General features: G+C 34.6%; 1 protein-coding gene across 1 annotated transcript in view; it reads right to left on the bottom strand.

The window, feature by feature from the left end:
• LOC113494973 (sex peptide receptor) overlaps positions 1–17,092 on the bottom strand; it is a 48,544-nt gene that overhangs the window by 6,618 nt on the left and 24,834 nt on the right. Inside the window, exons 2-5 of the mRNA XM_026873525.1 lie at positions 6,348–6,737; positions 5,778–5,936; positions 4,791–4,927; positions 2,046–2,148 (exon numbers count right to left, since the gene is read on the bottom strand). Of these exons, the coding sequence (XP_026729326.1) occupies positions 2,046–2,148; positions 4,791–4,927; positions 5,778–5,936; positions 6,348–6,617 (669 nt within the window). The 5' untranslated portion in view covers positions 6,618–6,737. The remainder of the gene's footprint in view (positions 1–2,045; positions 2,149–4,790; positions 4,928–5,777; positions 5,937–6,347; positions 6,738–17,092) is intronic.

Raw genomic sequence — 17,092 nt, 5'->3', positions numbered from 1 at the left:
AACCTCCAATACTTGCTAATTCGACGCTGCGTTCGACAAGCTGACAGAGAAGCGCTGTACTAAGCCTTGTTAATATTTTACTCCGTAAATTTACATATAGGTGTAAATAGATTATTCTGTCTAACTGAATTACTCCTAATCGTTAATTAAAGAATATATATATATATATATATATTGGAGATGAGTAACATTTATGGATGCAAAGAGCTCGAAACGGTGGAATGAGAATGGAATAAACAAGCTTAAAAAAATACAATCTTTCAGATTGCTTTGAAATCAAAGCTGGTTCTCTAAAAGAGGGGCAGGAGAAACTAAATAAAAGCTTGCAACAAAAGGTACCCAACAGTAAGTTATTCAACATCAAAATTGATGATGTACAATCTTCTACTAGTCGGTAAAAATGGATATTATAGATAGCTAGCTAGTATTAACAGACGTAATAATACCTAATATTAAAATTTCCAACAAATATTTATTTCAAAATCTCTGAATAAATTAAACATAAAGAAGGCGTGACAATAATAACTTTTGGATGAAAGAAACATTTCTGACAGAATAATTTGTTTCCAATAGAAAGAACGTCAAATGTAAAAAGTGTACATTATTTATTTTAATGAGAATAGCACAGATGAAAGTGAATTTATAGTTAGATGTAATACAGAATGATATTATTATAAACAACATTTTGATTTCAGAAAAAAACACTAGCAGTAATTCTACAACTGAAAGACTACTGAAAATCACGAATTTTAACGAAACTCTATATTTTAGTGGATGAAGCAACAAACAATTCCAGGAGGAGCAATGATGGGCATGTGTATCAGGCTAACTTATTGCCTATGCATATCAGCATTATCAGAAAATTACATAATAAAACAGTTGCTGGAATTCAGACCTGCAACTATGTGCATAATAATTCAATCTTTGAAACCCTAGTTCACATAAATACTTTACCATTGTTTAGTCCTAGCTACCGCATTAGGTTAAGTAACCTGTAATGGTAGATTAGTGTGATAATTAAATAAATTTTAGAATCAAAGACAAATTGCTCAATATAAATAGTTACCATTTACAAACAAAAGTTTTGTAAATGGTAACTATTTGCAACCCAAGGGTAGGCTAGTAACTTAAGAATTCCCGTTAAAACTTATATTAATACATACATATACCACAGTACGTCTTCGTAGATATTGACTGTATTCCAAATAATCCCGTGATTTACAAATACCCCGACTTCTATGTACTCACATATTAAAAACGAGATTTGAATACTAAACATCGAAATATCTCCTATTAAGTTCAAAGCAATAGCCTGTATCATGCTAACACGATTTATTTTTAGATTTCAATCAAGAGAAACACATATTTACATTTCGTTAGGTATCACTCGGTTTTTTCTACACTAGCAATGTTTTTAATAACTCCTAGAATAATTCTTTATATTTTCGCATGATAATTTTATACTTAAACATATATTTTGTATATTACCTACAGTAGAAAAAGTTGTACATATGTTTCAAAAATGAACGATATATTTAAAATTCAAATGTTACGCCCAAACCACAATTTAGAAAAATAATCTATACTAATATGTAAAGCTGAAGAGTATGTTTGTTTGATTGTTTGTTTGAACGCGCTAATCTCAGGAACTACTGGTAAAAGTGGAAAAAATATTTTGTGTTGAATAGACCATTCATCGAGGAAGGTAATAGGCTGTATGCTATCACGCTGCGACGAAAATGCAGCAAAAACTGCATGCGATCAAAAATTCCTAGCTTATATCTTCTACCACGCGGACGAAGTCGCGGGCAACAGGTAGTATACAATAAAAACAAACTGTTTAGCACATAGAAACAGTAATTCTATACTTACTGCAAGAAATAACTCACCCAAGAGCTTTTGTTCCAATTTGTGCCATCAAACCTTTTTAGGACTGTGTTGATTTAATTGATTGGCAAAAGAAAAAGAAAAGGCACGGAACTGCCTAAGGCCTCAAGGAAAAGCAAAAAGGGATTGTCAAAGCATTTAATTAAAAGAATACTCACAAAATACGAAGGTATACAGAGAATAGGCGGCAAAGTGAAGCTGAGCAGTATAGCTATCGTACATCGACGATCTGTACACAGCGCTGGGCTGTATGTAGGATACCTGCAAACAAAAATAACTCTTATTCGGAGAACAAATAGAACTGATTATTGGTATTAAATAAGTTCATTGGTTGGCCTATTTTCTAAAGCTCGTGCCCAATGCCTATTGTGAGGTAACATGAAATGTTAGGATTACCTTAGCTATTTTTCGTTCAGTAAGAGTTTAAAAGTTTAATATTTACAGTAAAAAGGCTTAACATATAGTTTTGCAGAGAATACGAGAAGATTTTCTCTGGTCTCTAAAATTTCACACTCATACTCAGACTCAAAATAAATATTTGCGGATAACACAAATATTGATACAGTGAGGTCGAAATAGATCATTATCTTGGTCACGGAGCAATTGGAAATAGTGAAAATAATAATACTGAAATTGAGCTCTTGTCGGGAAAAAGCCTCTTTTCTTAATACTTAAAACGTAAATCCAGAATGGTGATTTCTGGCTTCTTAAATTGCAAATTGGTGATAAACGTTAGCTTAAAAACGTCCCACTGCTGGGCATCTCCCATCCAGGATAGTTCGAGTTCGTCTCACTTCAGGATCGCGATTTTAGATTCCAATATTTAGAATCCAGGCTACATACAGAAGGTTTTCCACCATCAATGTTGTCATAAAATATTAGGAAAGTACAAATAACTTTGAAAAAGTCACATCGGTACCTATATACTGTGATTGTACAAGGAACAATAACATAAACTGATCTAATTGCACTTAACAATTGTTTATTTATTGGATTGTTGTTATCAGTGCAATGCTTACCACCTTTCCTATTAACAGCGTGACTTCAGCAATTTATTACCTATCTAATGAATAATGTACCCAGTACTTAATTCAACAAGCAGAGTCAGCAAAAAAACTTATTGAAAAAAAAATAAGTACTTCTAAACATCACGTAAAAAGCTAAATAACCTTGAGGCCAAAAGTGTACTAAAGATTCAGTATTTCAGTGGTGTCATTTGACTTTTGTTGCATACTGTACTTGATGTAATGGATGCTGTTACGGCAGTTCTTTTAGGTCAAGGACCAACGACTAGCACAAGAGTTTTATTACCTTAGACGAAGCACTTTGTCTCACCTTCTTATGTCTTTGAAAGTTAAGAGAAAATTTAGGTGAAATAGAACGAAGTTGCCAAACCGGCGGAGCGTGATGACAAAAAAATTGTGACGTGTGTAATTTGCTAACACTAACTAGGACAGACTACTCTAAGTTAATGTACCTATCCTCAATTCAATGCAATCGCATCCAATCCCATAAGTTTTTACGTTTTTTAGTATTTCATGTGCAACCTATTGTGGAGTTTTTTAAACCGCTATTATATAAACAATAATAATAATCATCATCATCATCCACAGCCTTTATCCTCCCACTGCTGGGCATAGGCCTCCCCTTTCTCGTGCCATTTTCTACGGTCCTGTGCTCCAGACTCGACCCGAGACCTTTATTATGTCATCGACCCCTCTTGCTCCCGGACGACCGACGCTTCTTTTGCCTTGTCTTGTCCACCATTCTGTCACCGCCTTAGTCCACCTGCCGTCACTTCGTCTGGCCAAGTGGCCTGCCCAGGTCCACTTCAATTTCAATAATAATATACATTGGTAATAAATATTTATTTTCATACTACTAAGCAGCTAGGCTATCACCATAAAATTTTCGTTTTCAGGGTCCTTTTTAAAAACTTAACTAATAAGCAGTTCTTAGTAAATGTCTCTACTACTTCTGAGATCCACGAATGTTTGTTCTGAGTCTGAGCGTCTATGTGCCTCGTTCTTTTAATGTTTGTAAAAGCATTGCGGCACAATGAATAAAACCAAGACTCGTTTTAAAACAATAACAAAAAATACTGAAGTGGCAAGTACACCCTTATGAAATAAACGTCAATTCACTATCCACTGACATTCAAAATGGAAAAATTCCGGTTCGTAATGCTCAATTATTATAGCTAGCACTGTCCCTGAACTTGATATCTAGCTTATCAACAAAAAAACAAAACACAAGTTTTCCTAATGACAGACTATTTGCAGTTGACCTTATCAAACTTAGAAGGTCACAACTTTGAACTTCATGACAAAAGGTGAAATAATGCTCTGAATATCATTTGTATTATTGAGCTTTTCTTTCAATTTATAACAGCTGCTATATTAAGTACTAAGTGAGCTCTACTGTTTTTTATATATTTTGATCAAAGTCGTAATTTGTCTATAATTTATTTTGCTAGTGGAAAATATTTCGGGTTGCTATTTTTTTGCTCAGACGGTTAGCCTTTGTTATTCTTTCTAATGACTTGAAAATGGGCTTCGGTGAAATTTGGCCAAATTTTTAAAAGGTACCTTTTCTCTAAAAATACCTACCTTTCTAGAAGTTAGCACTCTTTGGACTGAAAAAATAAAATACCTCACGAATTTCGATTGGTTTTTGTATTTTTCATGATTCGATAAATTTTCACTACTGGGAAATTCAATTTTATTAACTACTTACGCGATAAAACTATACTACGAAAGTCCTTTAGAGGGTTGACAAATAGATTTTTACTTTACATTATCTGTGATATTGCTGTTTTGATTCTAAGCAGTGTAACTGACCTCTATCCTTCTGATTTTTATTCTAATACATAAATAATAACAACATAATTTCATAAGACTCACTTGATGGCGAGGTAGCGCCAGACAGCCAGTGACAACGTGAGCAATATAGAGGCGGTGTGCAGGATCTGCGTGAAGTGCATGTGGAACAGCATGTACACCGCCCAGGAGTACGGCCGCTCCTCCTGCCCCGGGAACAGCTGTTGACAAGAAAGCTGATGTACCCCGAGTGCAAATAGTACCGCTTTTGGTTTGTAGGGGCGTGTCTAGAATTTTTTTTTTTTTCTTTTGTTGGCTATTATGGACTCTGGATACAAGAAGATGGCTAAGTGAGACCCAACCAAGTATGTATGAAAAGCAATCAAACAAATAAAAAACAAATCTCCCATGTATTTTATTCAGGATTTTCCTGGAACATTCGTCAACTTTCGAATAAACTATGGCATTTTTTTTAAATTGATAGCGTCGACATAATAATATCGTGTTTTTTTTTTATTTCATTATCGTTTTTGATATTTTTCCGTATCAACTTCTATTTAGCCATCGTCTTTCTTAGTACAAGTAGGTGTTACTGAAAAATTGAAATAAAGTAAATTCTAAAGAGGTAATACTGGACATTTGCGTTTGCGTGGATATTTGTAACTCTCACGCAAAAATCACTGAATCGATTTTCCTATTTTATTGAAGCGTTACTGGCAATTTAGATTGATAAAGCTATTGTATACCACGCAAACAAAGCCGTGGGCAGAAGATACAATTGTATTATTTTATGATGCGTGTTGCCAAAGATGCCACTTATTGAAACTTCTTAATTGTTTCTTGAAAATTCCATGAAATCATGATTTATATGAGATATATTCGAACATCAACAGCGTTACCGCTTGTCAATTCACGATGTACGCGCTATTCTGCGTGTCGATCAACTTTTTTTCAACAATTTTATCCAGGGGCTGTCCAAACAAATCATTTGTGGGCCCTGGTGCTAAAGTTTGCAAGTCAGCTACATCGTCAAGAGGGGTTAGTTTCAAATGTGATGCATCGACAACTCACCAGGTACCTGTAGATCGCGAAGGGCACGTACTCCAACATCACGAAGACGTCAGCCACTGCGAGCCACTTCAGCAGCCGGTTGATGGGGGTCACGGCAAGGTCGCGCCGCGTCAGCACCGCTACGTTCAAAGCGTTCGCTAGACTGCCGAACAGGCAAACCTGTGGCAGAAAATGAATTTCGTAATGTGTTAACTATTAACAATTGCATATTTTGAAAACTATAACTTTCAATGGGTAGAATTTGTCAAAATAAGTATCTATTAAAAAGAAGAAATTAAATAATATCTTTATTTTGGACTAAAATTTTGGATTACCTGTCTAACGGTGTACCTATTTATAAGGACCAAGATCAAAGATGCTGGAAAACCATTTTGAGTGGCGAATTGTGACAAACTTGGCATTAATGCTATTATTAAATAAGCCTGCTTAATGCTTATTTGATTGTAAAAGTATTGATTATAAAATGACCAGTTTACTTGAATCCACATAATTAAAATTAGATTTCCTGCAAAACATTCGATTCGTGCTGAAATCAGCATAAAGGGAAACAAAACAATAATTCTCACTTACCAACAAACTAACATATCCATGTATACTATTATACGCGAGAATCAAATCCCTCAAATCTCCGGAACAGTAATCAGATCTCTCACATTCTTTCACTACCGATATATTATATTTGCTGCGCCAGTCTTCCAAAACCTTGATCACGTCGCCAATACTGCTCGTGTGATTCGAAGCTCTATGTTTTAATATTGAAATGAAGCGAGGATCTTCGAAAAAGAAATTATACGTTCCATTTGGGGCAGAGTAGTCGGGAGCGTCATTGTCCGCCAGCATTGTGACCGAGTCCTTTGTACATCACTTAAGGCCAACTATCTCTGCTACTGCTAACCAATTTCGACGGAACACGTTTTCGTAAAATGTTCTTTGCTTTTCTCATATCGTTCAATTTGAAAACTGAAACAAAGAGACGAAAATATTAGATAAAGTTGCAGCATTATGTTGTGTTAGTGTTTTCTGTTATCAAATCCTATATCATATTTGTTATCGTAGTAAACGTGGGTTGAATAATGAGTAGACGAGAAATCTTTAAGTAAATAATAGCCAGACAAACCAGAACAAATAGGATTGTTTCAATGTAGGTAAGTAACTAAACTTTGTTTAAACAATATAAAATCTTAGATTTATTATCATTTAGTTTTTAGAGTTCCGTAATTTCCGAGTGTTATTTAGTAAAGTCTTGCTTAAGTCATCTGTATACTGCATCGTTCGATTCTCTTTAAGCATGTTAAGTCATGTTTAACTTTCATAGAAGGACTTGTTTGTAATTTTTCAACAGGTTTAGAGCTTTCACCCTTCCAAAGTGTATATCCCTTATATTTTTGTTTACTTTAAAAAAACATATTATTTAGTTGGTCTACTATTACATTCCATGATGGATATTAAATAAGTTTTTGTGTAGAGCTATTGTCAATTAAAGAAACAGACATGAAAAATATACACTTTCTTTTGTAGATAAAATAAAAGTAATAAACATTTTATTCTGTACGGAACCCTTTTGTTCAATTAAACTGAAGATGTTTCTTACAAAGAGTCATTGTTTGATACTAGTTAAACCAAGTATTAACTCTACTTTACGATTCAAACAATTACGTCAAGGAATTTTTGATTTTATTATTTTTCCATAATTTCCGCATAAGAATGTAAGTAGAGTAATCACACACTGGATTTTAAAAACATACCACAGCGTTTTCCATTCGATTTAGCCTATGCTTGACGCGGTTGGTCCATAGATGGGTGACCATCTTTGTCATAAAGAGTTCCTACGTGTTTCGGAAGGCACGTTAAATTGTGGGTCCCGGCTGTTATTCATACAAGTAGTCAGAAGCTTGAAAGTCTGACAACCAGTCTAACGTACTAGAGTTTGACTTTTGATTTTAAATTCAAAATTAAAAGTCAAACTCTACTTCTTCAAGTGACAGCACCCGGTATCGCCCTCCCTTCACCGCATCCTTGCTCTAGTTCAGTTAAATAATGTTGAAGACAATTTAAATCCCCATAAATATATAGTGATTATCCTACAATATGTGGAACTAACTGGAGTTTATGTAATATTATACGAAACTGGAATAAGCAAAACGTTGTACGGTTTAATAAATTGTAGAGCAACTATCTGCACCCTGCACACATGAACTCATAAAGAAGGAGAAGGAGAAAGCGAGCTGGCGCACTACAAGAGCGGACAGTGCATCCAATGTAATTTGGCACTTCGGGATAGTGCTACAAAATATCACTGTCCTTGTTTCACTGAACTAGCGTGTGTACTTTGATCTCACTCTAACAATAATTTTGACTCTTTTCCGAAGTGCCAACTTAAATCAGTCGTACTGTAAAAGAGTCTTGCTTACACAGAGGATTAACTTTTGCATTAAATATTTATTATCTTAAATTAACCGTTTGCAGAGAATTCTGTTTTAAATAAAATTTTCCATTAACTTAATGATTTATCATTCAAACCAGAGAAAACATATGTTTCAGTTTACTTAAAATTGGTTATCCAAGGCAAACAACGAGAAAGAAGTAAAAATGATTGACCCAGAAGTAACTTGTTTGTAAAACCGTTTGATGCCCGCTCGACCTCTAAACCATAATTTACTCATAACGCATGCGGAATCCTCATCCCTTGCGGAAAAACGACACAAAAAAAACAACACATAATTGTATGTTTGACAAACTTTTCGAACCTGAGCTGCGAGAACGATCAAACGGGGTTGAGTTCAACTAAAACCTAAGTACCTATTTGGATCATACCGTGAAAGATCGGGGAACTATTAACAGAGTTCATTCACAATAACAGTATATTTGTCATTCAGAAAATATTGTCATAACAATAAGACTTCGTATTGTGTTCATTGAAAAATATTCTATTTCCTTTTATATTGAGGCCTCAATGCAATATGACTTCAGTCGTTGCTCGATTTCAAAATGAATCTGAAAAGGAATGCTTACAACTGAAGAAAACAAAAACCGGCAAAGACACAATCATTTCGCAAGACTAGGGGTTCCATACGCTAAAAAAAGTAATATAAATTTAAGGAGTAAAGTCAGCCATTAAGTTATTTCTTTTCGTTATCGCAAGGAGCTCGTGGCTAAGCTATAACCGCATATGTGATTCGATCACAGGTTAAGCTATGCTTGACGCGGTTGGTCCGTAGATGGGTGACCATCTTTGTCATAACGAGTTCCTCCGTGTTTCGGAAGGCACGTTAAATTGTGGGTCCCGGCTGTTATTCCTACATCTTTGACAGTCGATACAGGTAGTCAGAAGCTTGAAACGTCTGACAGCCAGTCTAACCAGGGGTATCGTGTTGCCCAGGCAACTGGGTTGAGGAGGTCAGATAGGCAGTCGCTCCTTGTAAAACACTGGTACTTAGCTAAAACCGGTTGGACTGGTAGCCGACCTCAACATAGTTGGGAAAAGGCTAGGCCGATGATATCGCAATTTTTATCTTTATAACAGCAACATAATTAATATGACACCTGTGAAAATTTCAAGTCTTGTTCTAACGATCTAGGTATACGATTCTAGTGACAAAGGTCAGACCCTGTTTACCCATTGAATATGGTAACCTAGTTTTTTCTCCACCAATTAACATAAAGGGTAAATATTTCAGACACGTTTTAAATAGAAAGAAAACCAGAACACAGTAACAAATCTTTCAGAAAAGGGTCGACGTTTAAGCAAAACCCTTGCTCAAGTTACCGCAAAGCGGAAAATAATTCTACAATTCCTGCATCGACAATAAATGAAAATGATATTACTGTTTTTTGCACAGAGCTAAAGGAGTATGAAATAAAAGCTGGTCAAGTGTGAGTCATACTCTCAATACTAAGGGGTCCGTACACTAAAGAAAAAAACAAACCACAAATGAAATTTATACAAGTAGAGTAAACAGAAATAAGTCACTTCCTGGGTTCACCCAACGTTTTTTGGTTTTTCAAGTAATGAACAAATTTATGACCGCAGCCATAAATTAACTCATTAATTTGTTCCCGAACAATCCAAGCATCGTTTAGTTGGGCGTTTTCTTCCCCTATATCCACATCCATACTCAACACCTTCCTCACCACATAATTTTCAGTCCTTCACATAGCATATACCATATACATACGCAGAAATACACCATCTGTCAAAATTACAACTGTATACCATCACGGATCATGAGATACACACTTATGACGAACGAACAGACAGACATTAGAGCTTCAGTAATGTCGTTCCGTTATTACCCATTGCGTACGTAACCTTAAAAAACAAAATGCAAGGCACCACAATAGAAGCACGTTTCTCATAACATGTCATAAAACGAAATATGAAAAGACCACTTAGCATTACTTAGCAACAATAATATAACAGTAGAAAATCCGTCGGAAAGTACCACTTTAGTACCTTTAAATAGAACACATAATTACAAAGCGGGGGTAAAATGGTATTTTTAGTGGCTAACTGCGAATTGAATTCACGAGCGTCTAGATTTTACAAATACAGAAACGGAAAAAAAAATATTTTGTTGTTGATTAGACGCGTACCCTTTTTCCCTCTTTCTGAGAATAATTTGATCTAATTTAATATAAAAAGACTGACCTGATAAACAGCCTTTTCATTAAAGGATTATTGTGAAAACATTGCCCTTTTTCTGATTAAATAATTCGAAGATTTTCTTTTCTAGCTAAGTAAATCAATATTTGATTAGAGTTGTCGGGTAGACTTTATTTGTCTGTTTGCTAAATACCTTTCTTTAAGGGTAAGATACCTAACGGATAAATCAGAACCCTATTTCTAAATCTCTGTTGTCTATTTGTCCGTCTGTGTCCCATGAACCGTTATAGCTAGACAAAATATATTCGCATGCTTTACTCTTTCACGCTAATGTATTTTTGTTGCTGTTATAACACTAAATATTTAACATCAAAATCGATGTCATGCTAAGTTGGCTATCATTAGATAGGTGACCATTTTCTTTATTATTAGGTTATTCTTGTCCCTCACCTCAGTGTCGTAAGTCACAAAACCTTGATTTTTTGGTATAAAATGCATCACTTTCAAAGACTATCTTCGAAAGGCTTACCATATATTATTGCCAATATATCGCACCCTATGGCTCAACATAAATAAGCTCAGTAGGTGTAAGGCCAAGGCCACGTATATCGAGTCCAGCGTCGCGTAAATCTCTCCGCGTCAGTCGGATGGACGGCGGGAATAATTCTTAATTTATCGTCAGCCGACCTCATAACGGTGACGCGAAAATCCTGTACGCGATGTTGACGTGACCTGTGATTGGACGATGTATTTTATGTGTGTATCTGGGACATGTGAACAGGCTTTTATTTTGAAAAAGACGACTCCCGACTTAAAGAATTTAATCCTTGTGTCGGGTTTCACCAATATACGTGCACAAAGACTCAGAACAAGCATTCGTGGGTCAGAAAATCGCTTATCCTACGCGGGGATTAAACCCGCGACACGTCGCGCGCAGTGGGTTTGGTGTGATGACCTCAACCACTCGGCTGTCCGTGCAGTTCAGTTTACCTAAAGTTAATTTATTGTTTTGATTATGAGAAAAACTTGCCTGTGGTAAAAAGGTAAGTTAATTTGTTGCTTCACTTTGCGTCTTTAAAAGAGAGATGTAAAAACAGATATAGTAAGTCAATTTTAAAGTGTTTTTATCTTTCCCTATTTGGTGTATAAGCCCTGTCGATTACTTGTTTCAGACAATGCGGTCTTATTATTCTTTAACTGAAACATGGTTCGAGGTTATAATGATTTTATACTGGTTTACTGCTATAGCAGCTAAAATAAGACAATGATGTTGATTTTTTACTGTTCATTACACTGCACTTGGTTTACAAATTAATTGCTTTTTGTACCTGCTTATCACGTCTATGCACTGTTAATCTGAAACTATTTTAAAGAAAACACTAAATTATATTCACTTCTTCTAGCAGTCACTTAACTATTGTATTTTTTTTTTAAATTTGAAACAGAAAGCACTTCTTCACATGATGGCCATATGCAACAAGAACGTCTCAACAAATACTGCTAATAAACCTCTAAAATTCACACTATATACTATAATTTAAAACGATATCAATGTGACGTCATAGACTCATAAATTACAATGTAATACGTCAACCTCATTTACAAATATACACTACTTAATAAAATAAACAATAAACGTTTTAAAGAAAAATATTATATTTTGAAGAAATTCAACTTCGTCACGACACGACGGGGATTTCAGGATTATCATTCGTTCCAAATTCAAATTAGCGTCATAGTTTTGAATGAATTCCATTCAATGGGTATTAGTCAGTTTGTTTGAATATCAATCAGTTTCTAGTCCAAGGTCAAGGTTGTTTCTTCAGACAGCATTTGTCATAATACAGCAGAGAAACATATAGGTCACGATCATTTTCCTATGTTTTTTATACACTCACTTTCTTGTTTGTATGTTTGTCTGTCGTTCTGGTTGGATTTTTGTAACTCCATTTTGAGGAACTTCCCGATAAGCTAGCGGGGTAAAATTTTCAGTGTAGCGTCTAACCCGATGAAAATGCAATTTAGAACTATAAAAAGCTGGACCGAATTTATATAATTTGATTGGAGTGACATTGAAAAACGTGGGTATTTTTAATCTATTAATTATGATAGTATAACAACGCGTTTCGAACCATGTGTTTTGACTAATCTCGGCCATCTTCTAAATACCTATTCTGAGCTGGTACCTGAGTAACTATCTAAGAAATCTCTAACATGCAATATTATCTTCAATCCGAAAGAGACATGTGAACTCCTTAAGATCCTGAGTAAGATATTGTGTAAACTTTATTTGTACAAAGATTGATAAAAGTTAATAGAAAGATAATACAAAAAACGAGCTTAACCAATAGTAGTTTTTCTTCTAGAAAAACTAATCTTTACTACTATATAAAGCTGAAGAGTTTGTTTGTTTGTTTGAACGCGCTACTCTCAGGAATTACTGGTTCAAATTGAAAATTTTTGTGTTGAATAGACCGTTCATCTAGGAAGGTTTTAGGCTATATACCATCACGCTGCGACTAATAGGAGCGAAGATACAATGGAAAATGTAGAAAAAACAGGGAAAATTATTCATCTTCGAGGACTTGCGTTAAAAAGTTCCTAACTTATATCTTCTAACCACGCGGACGAAGTCGCGGGCAACAGCTAGTACCTTATATGTTGAAGTAAAACAATTTGTTATAATTAATAATTTATGTAGGTACAAAAACAATGGTAAGACAATATACGCATAATTTTTATCCAAGTATAAAAATGTACAAAGGTACTGCTTATTTCTTAGAAAAACTTCTTCAAACAGATCTGCGAAATTAAAACTACTTTAGAAATATACACAATAGTGTATGGAAAAATTAAAAAGAAAAGAAATTATATTAAAACTGATATTTGTGATAAAGCAGACTATAAAAACAAAGTAAACTTTACAATACACAAGAAATTATGTAGTTAATACTAGCTGTTGCCCGCGACTTGGTCCGCGTGATGTAAAGCTATTAGTAGGACTTATAACCCGAATCTAATAACATTTTTTGAAATAACTTGAAAATATTGTTTTGGCTGTCAAAGAATAGTCAAATAATTCGAAATGAAATAATATTTTGACCAAACATTGAGATTTAAGTCCTTCCTATCCTCAAACTGCAAAATTAGTAAAAATCTGTTAAGTAGTTTAGGACGATTGAAAATGTAATTTTAGCCTGTACGAAAAAACTATTTGCCTTATCAAACAGTAATATCTGCTACACTGCAATTACACTATGTTTCTGTATTTTCGTTTTGTGGTATCAGAAACGCCTGGAGCAGTATTGAGGAAAAATATTTATTTGACAAACGTTTTGTTTTGTACCAACATCCACACTACATCCTATCAGCTATGTAACAGCGTTGAGGTAAATTGTTATCTAAAAATAATGCTATTTTGTTATGCTTATGAATTTCAATTTCCATTGCAATTTCATCTACTAAATAATCTAAATTTGAATGTAAATTGGTTTCACGTGATATCTTTTAAAACAATTTCATTATTAAAAAGTATAAGTTGGATATGCAAAACTGAGGATTCCGTACAAATGTACGAATCATTTTCAATAATGTTATTGATTGATTACCTTACCAATAGTTCGTGCAACCCGATTTATATTTTTTATTATTACTTGTTAAAGCAGAACACAAATATATCATTCTTGATTTTTTAATTTTATAGCCATCACGTAACAGACGCACCTACGTACAAAAGTCTTTAGTCATACAGTTCACATTTACTCCTTGGACACAGAACATAAAAAAAAATGTATAGGGCAGTTTGAAACCAAAGAAATGCCATTAGGGCTTCTATCTACTGTAATAACTCAAAAACACCAAAACACAGCCAAGACTCGCCAGGAGAAAAAGCTATCGTATTAAAAAAGGGTTAATATTTCATACGCCATTACGTAATTGTCTCACAGTGAAATGTCACTTTAATATTCGAGGGTTCTATCCTTCACTCGTAGCAGAATATGATGGTTTAAGGTCTTCTCATACTCCCTCAGCAACAATCGTAGTTCCCTTATCAATCTTACTTCATTCATCTTGTTTATACGTCCAGACCCTTCTCAAATCTCTCAGGCTATCATTCACTCTCGTTCTTCTGTCAGTTAAAATAATATCGCGTTTTAAGGGTTTTGTAGACGAAGGAAAAAAATTACACCCCATTACTAAGGCGCATCTGTTTGTCAGTACGGCTGTACCTTAGAAACCGTGATAGCTAGACAGTTTATATTACCTTAGGTTATGTGTTCCTGATTCTACTTTAGCAAGAAAAGTAAATGGAAAATCAACGTTAAGCAACGTTTGTTACGGTCATGAATGTGATGGATTAGTTTTTGGTAAAAAAAACCTTAGTGTTTTTGTTTTCGGGAGGCCGACTCATACATGACCTGCTTTATTTCTTACTCCACTTACAGTAGTTACTGACGCGCAAAAATACTCCGTTGTTGTAATAGCATTTTATTCGCTAAACGTAATAATGGCGTTTGTGATTTTAGATTTAATAGACGGTAATGAAAATAATCATCATTAATTTATTCTGGGATAACAAATATACCTTCTTGTTTGCTACTGTAGAGGGTACATTTTTAGAAGCATTTTCATAAAATATTTCATGAAACATTTCGCCAATGTAAATTGTTTTTTGCAGAAATATGAACAACTCCCTACAACTGCTGCCTACCACTGCCACTTAAAAAATAGCCTTTTTTTCGAATGAAAATACATTTATTCAGCTTAAGCTATAAAGCACTATTTTTCCGTGACTGAAAATCAAGAATACCATAAATAGACAACACCCTGTATAGTTCATCGTTCACCTGTCTTCTGATACGTCCTGGATTGAGACGAGTACAAATATAGGACTAGGCAACAAATCGCTGTCTCCCAAGCCCTCCCTTGAGTGTATAAGTCATGTTGATATACACCCATATAATTGTATAACTTTCCACAACTTTTTTTATGTTTACCAAAACTTTTTACAATAAGACTCCTTGTCTTAAAACTTTCCGAAGTTTCTTAAAGGTCCCTTATTTAAGTCCCTGTTACTATAACGTGTAGTCCCTCAGGCAGTGATCCGATAATACTTATTATTAAAAGTGAAGTTCGCACCTACAGGAGTATTTGTACCAAGCGTATATAAGTAGAGAATGGCAAAAAAATCGAGATAAAATGTTATTTCAGACGTGTATAAACTACATGCGAACATATAAAATAATGATTACGAAGCAATAATGAATTCAAAGCAAGCATTATAATTTTGATTTTCCATTTTTGTGATATAAAATCCAGGACAATTTCAGTTGTGTGTATGTCACCAAAACACTAATGAAATTACAGCTTCAAAGCGTCTAACAAGCAATAATTATATACATGTTTAAGCAATGCCAAAAGACTTTACCGATTCCCTTAACCTTTTTAAAAGTTAACCGCAAAATTAAGTAAAAAATCTAACTCTGTATTATTGAAATAAAAAGTTCTATTTTTAAATAAAAGTTAAATTGATTTGAAACCGTAAAAATGGTTCCCGAGCTTTCATCGATATCTGTAAATTATTTACGTTCAATAAAAATAAATTGGACCTAAACTTCGGCGAGTCGAAGAGAGAGATACCGAGAAATGTGAAAGTCTTTCTGTGGGTGCAGTTGATTTAAACATTAGACATCTTCATGGTACTTTTGTGGTAGTATAGAAAAGCGTAAAGAATCGATAAAAGTCTAGTTTAACGATATCGATAAATTTTCTGTTCCCATAACTTGGATTACATTCTATTTTTCTTGAAAATTCGAATTCAATCCATCCAAAATTTTAAAACTCATTCCATTTTTCCTTAATTGGCTCCTTCAATTTTGTAGGGACCTCCGTCCTACTCCGTAAAGGTTTATATTATGCAACCTACATGGCTTCAAACTCAATTCCAAGTTCAGCAAATCGATGTCATATAAAATTAGGCCTTTAAACACCAGTGGGACAATCCGACCTATCCCTGTATATATTACCTCTGAAAGCAGAACTTTTGCCAATGTGGAAGCAAGACAGCGCACTACACTGTTTTGAACCGTTTCGCTTACACAATAGAATAATTCCTTGTATAAAAGCTCATAGCAGTCATAGTAAGCTGACAGTCACAGCGATTACGATCGGAGAACTGGGACCGGCATCGGCATCGATATTCCGCAGTACGGAGTACGTGTAAATCGTCAAATATGTATGTAAATGAAGTTAAACGGTATTATCATTTCGCCTGATTGCGGTTCGACTGGCCGGCGCCGACTCTTTGAATATTCATCAAGACATTCCACTGACCTGTACCTACAGCTTAATGTTTGAATCGAAATCTTCCGTTTTGACGTGACGAAGATATAGAATGGATAACGACTAGATAGTTTAAGGCAGATTAAATGGTAAGTAGTCTTTTTCTTGCTAAGTTACTCTGACTTACTAGCCAGTATAGATACAGAGGCTCGGTTAAGAAACCGATTAGCTTAATTTATACAAATGTCAAAGTTTTAAACGTAAACACATATTTCACAATACAGGTTAAACTGCGCTCCGAGGTTTAAAAAATGCAAACATTTTAAATCTAACCCAGCTCTAATATAGCCGAGGAAACAGCTAGGCAGAAAAATATTCGGGAAGGTTTTATCTGCATAACACAAACGAAGCCCGAATGAGGTCGAGTCAG

This window comes from Trichoplusia ni, chromosome 1 (genome assembly GCF_003590095.1).
Source record: "Trichoplusia ni isolate ovarian cell line Hi5 chromosome 1, tn1, whole genome shotgun sequence".
NCBI classification, from domain to species: domain Eukaryota; kingdom Metazoa; phylum Arthropoda; class Insecta; order Lepidoptera; family Noctuidae; genus Trichoplusia; species Trichoplusia ni.
Note: the sequence above shows the minus strand (reverse complement) of the source record. Positions and strands in the feature narration are given on the sequence as shown.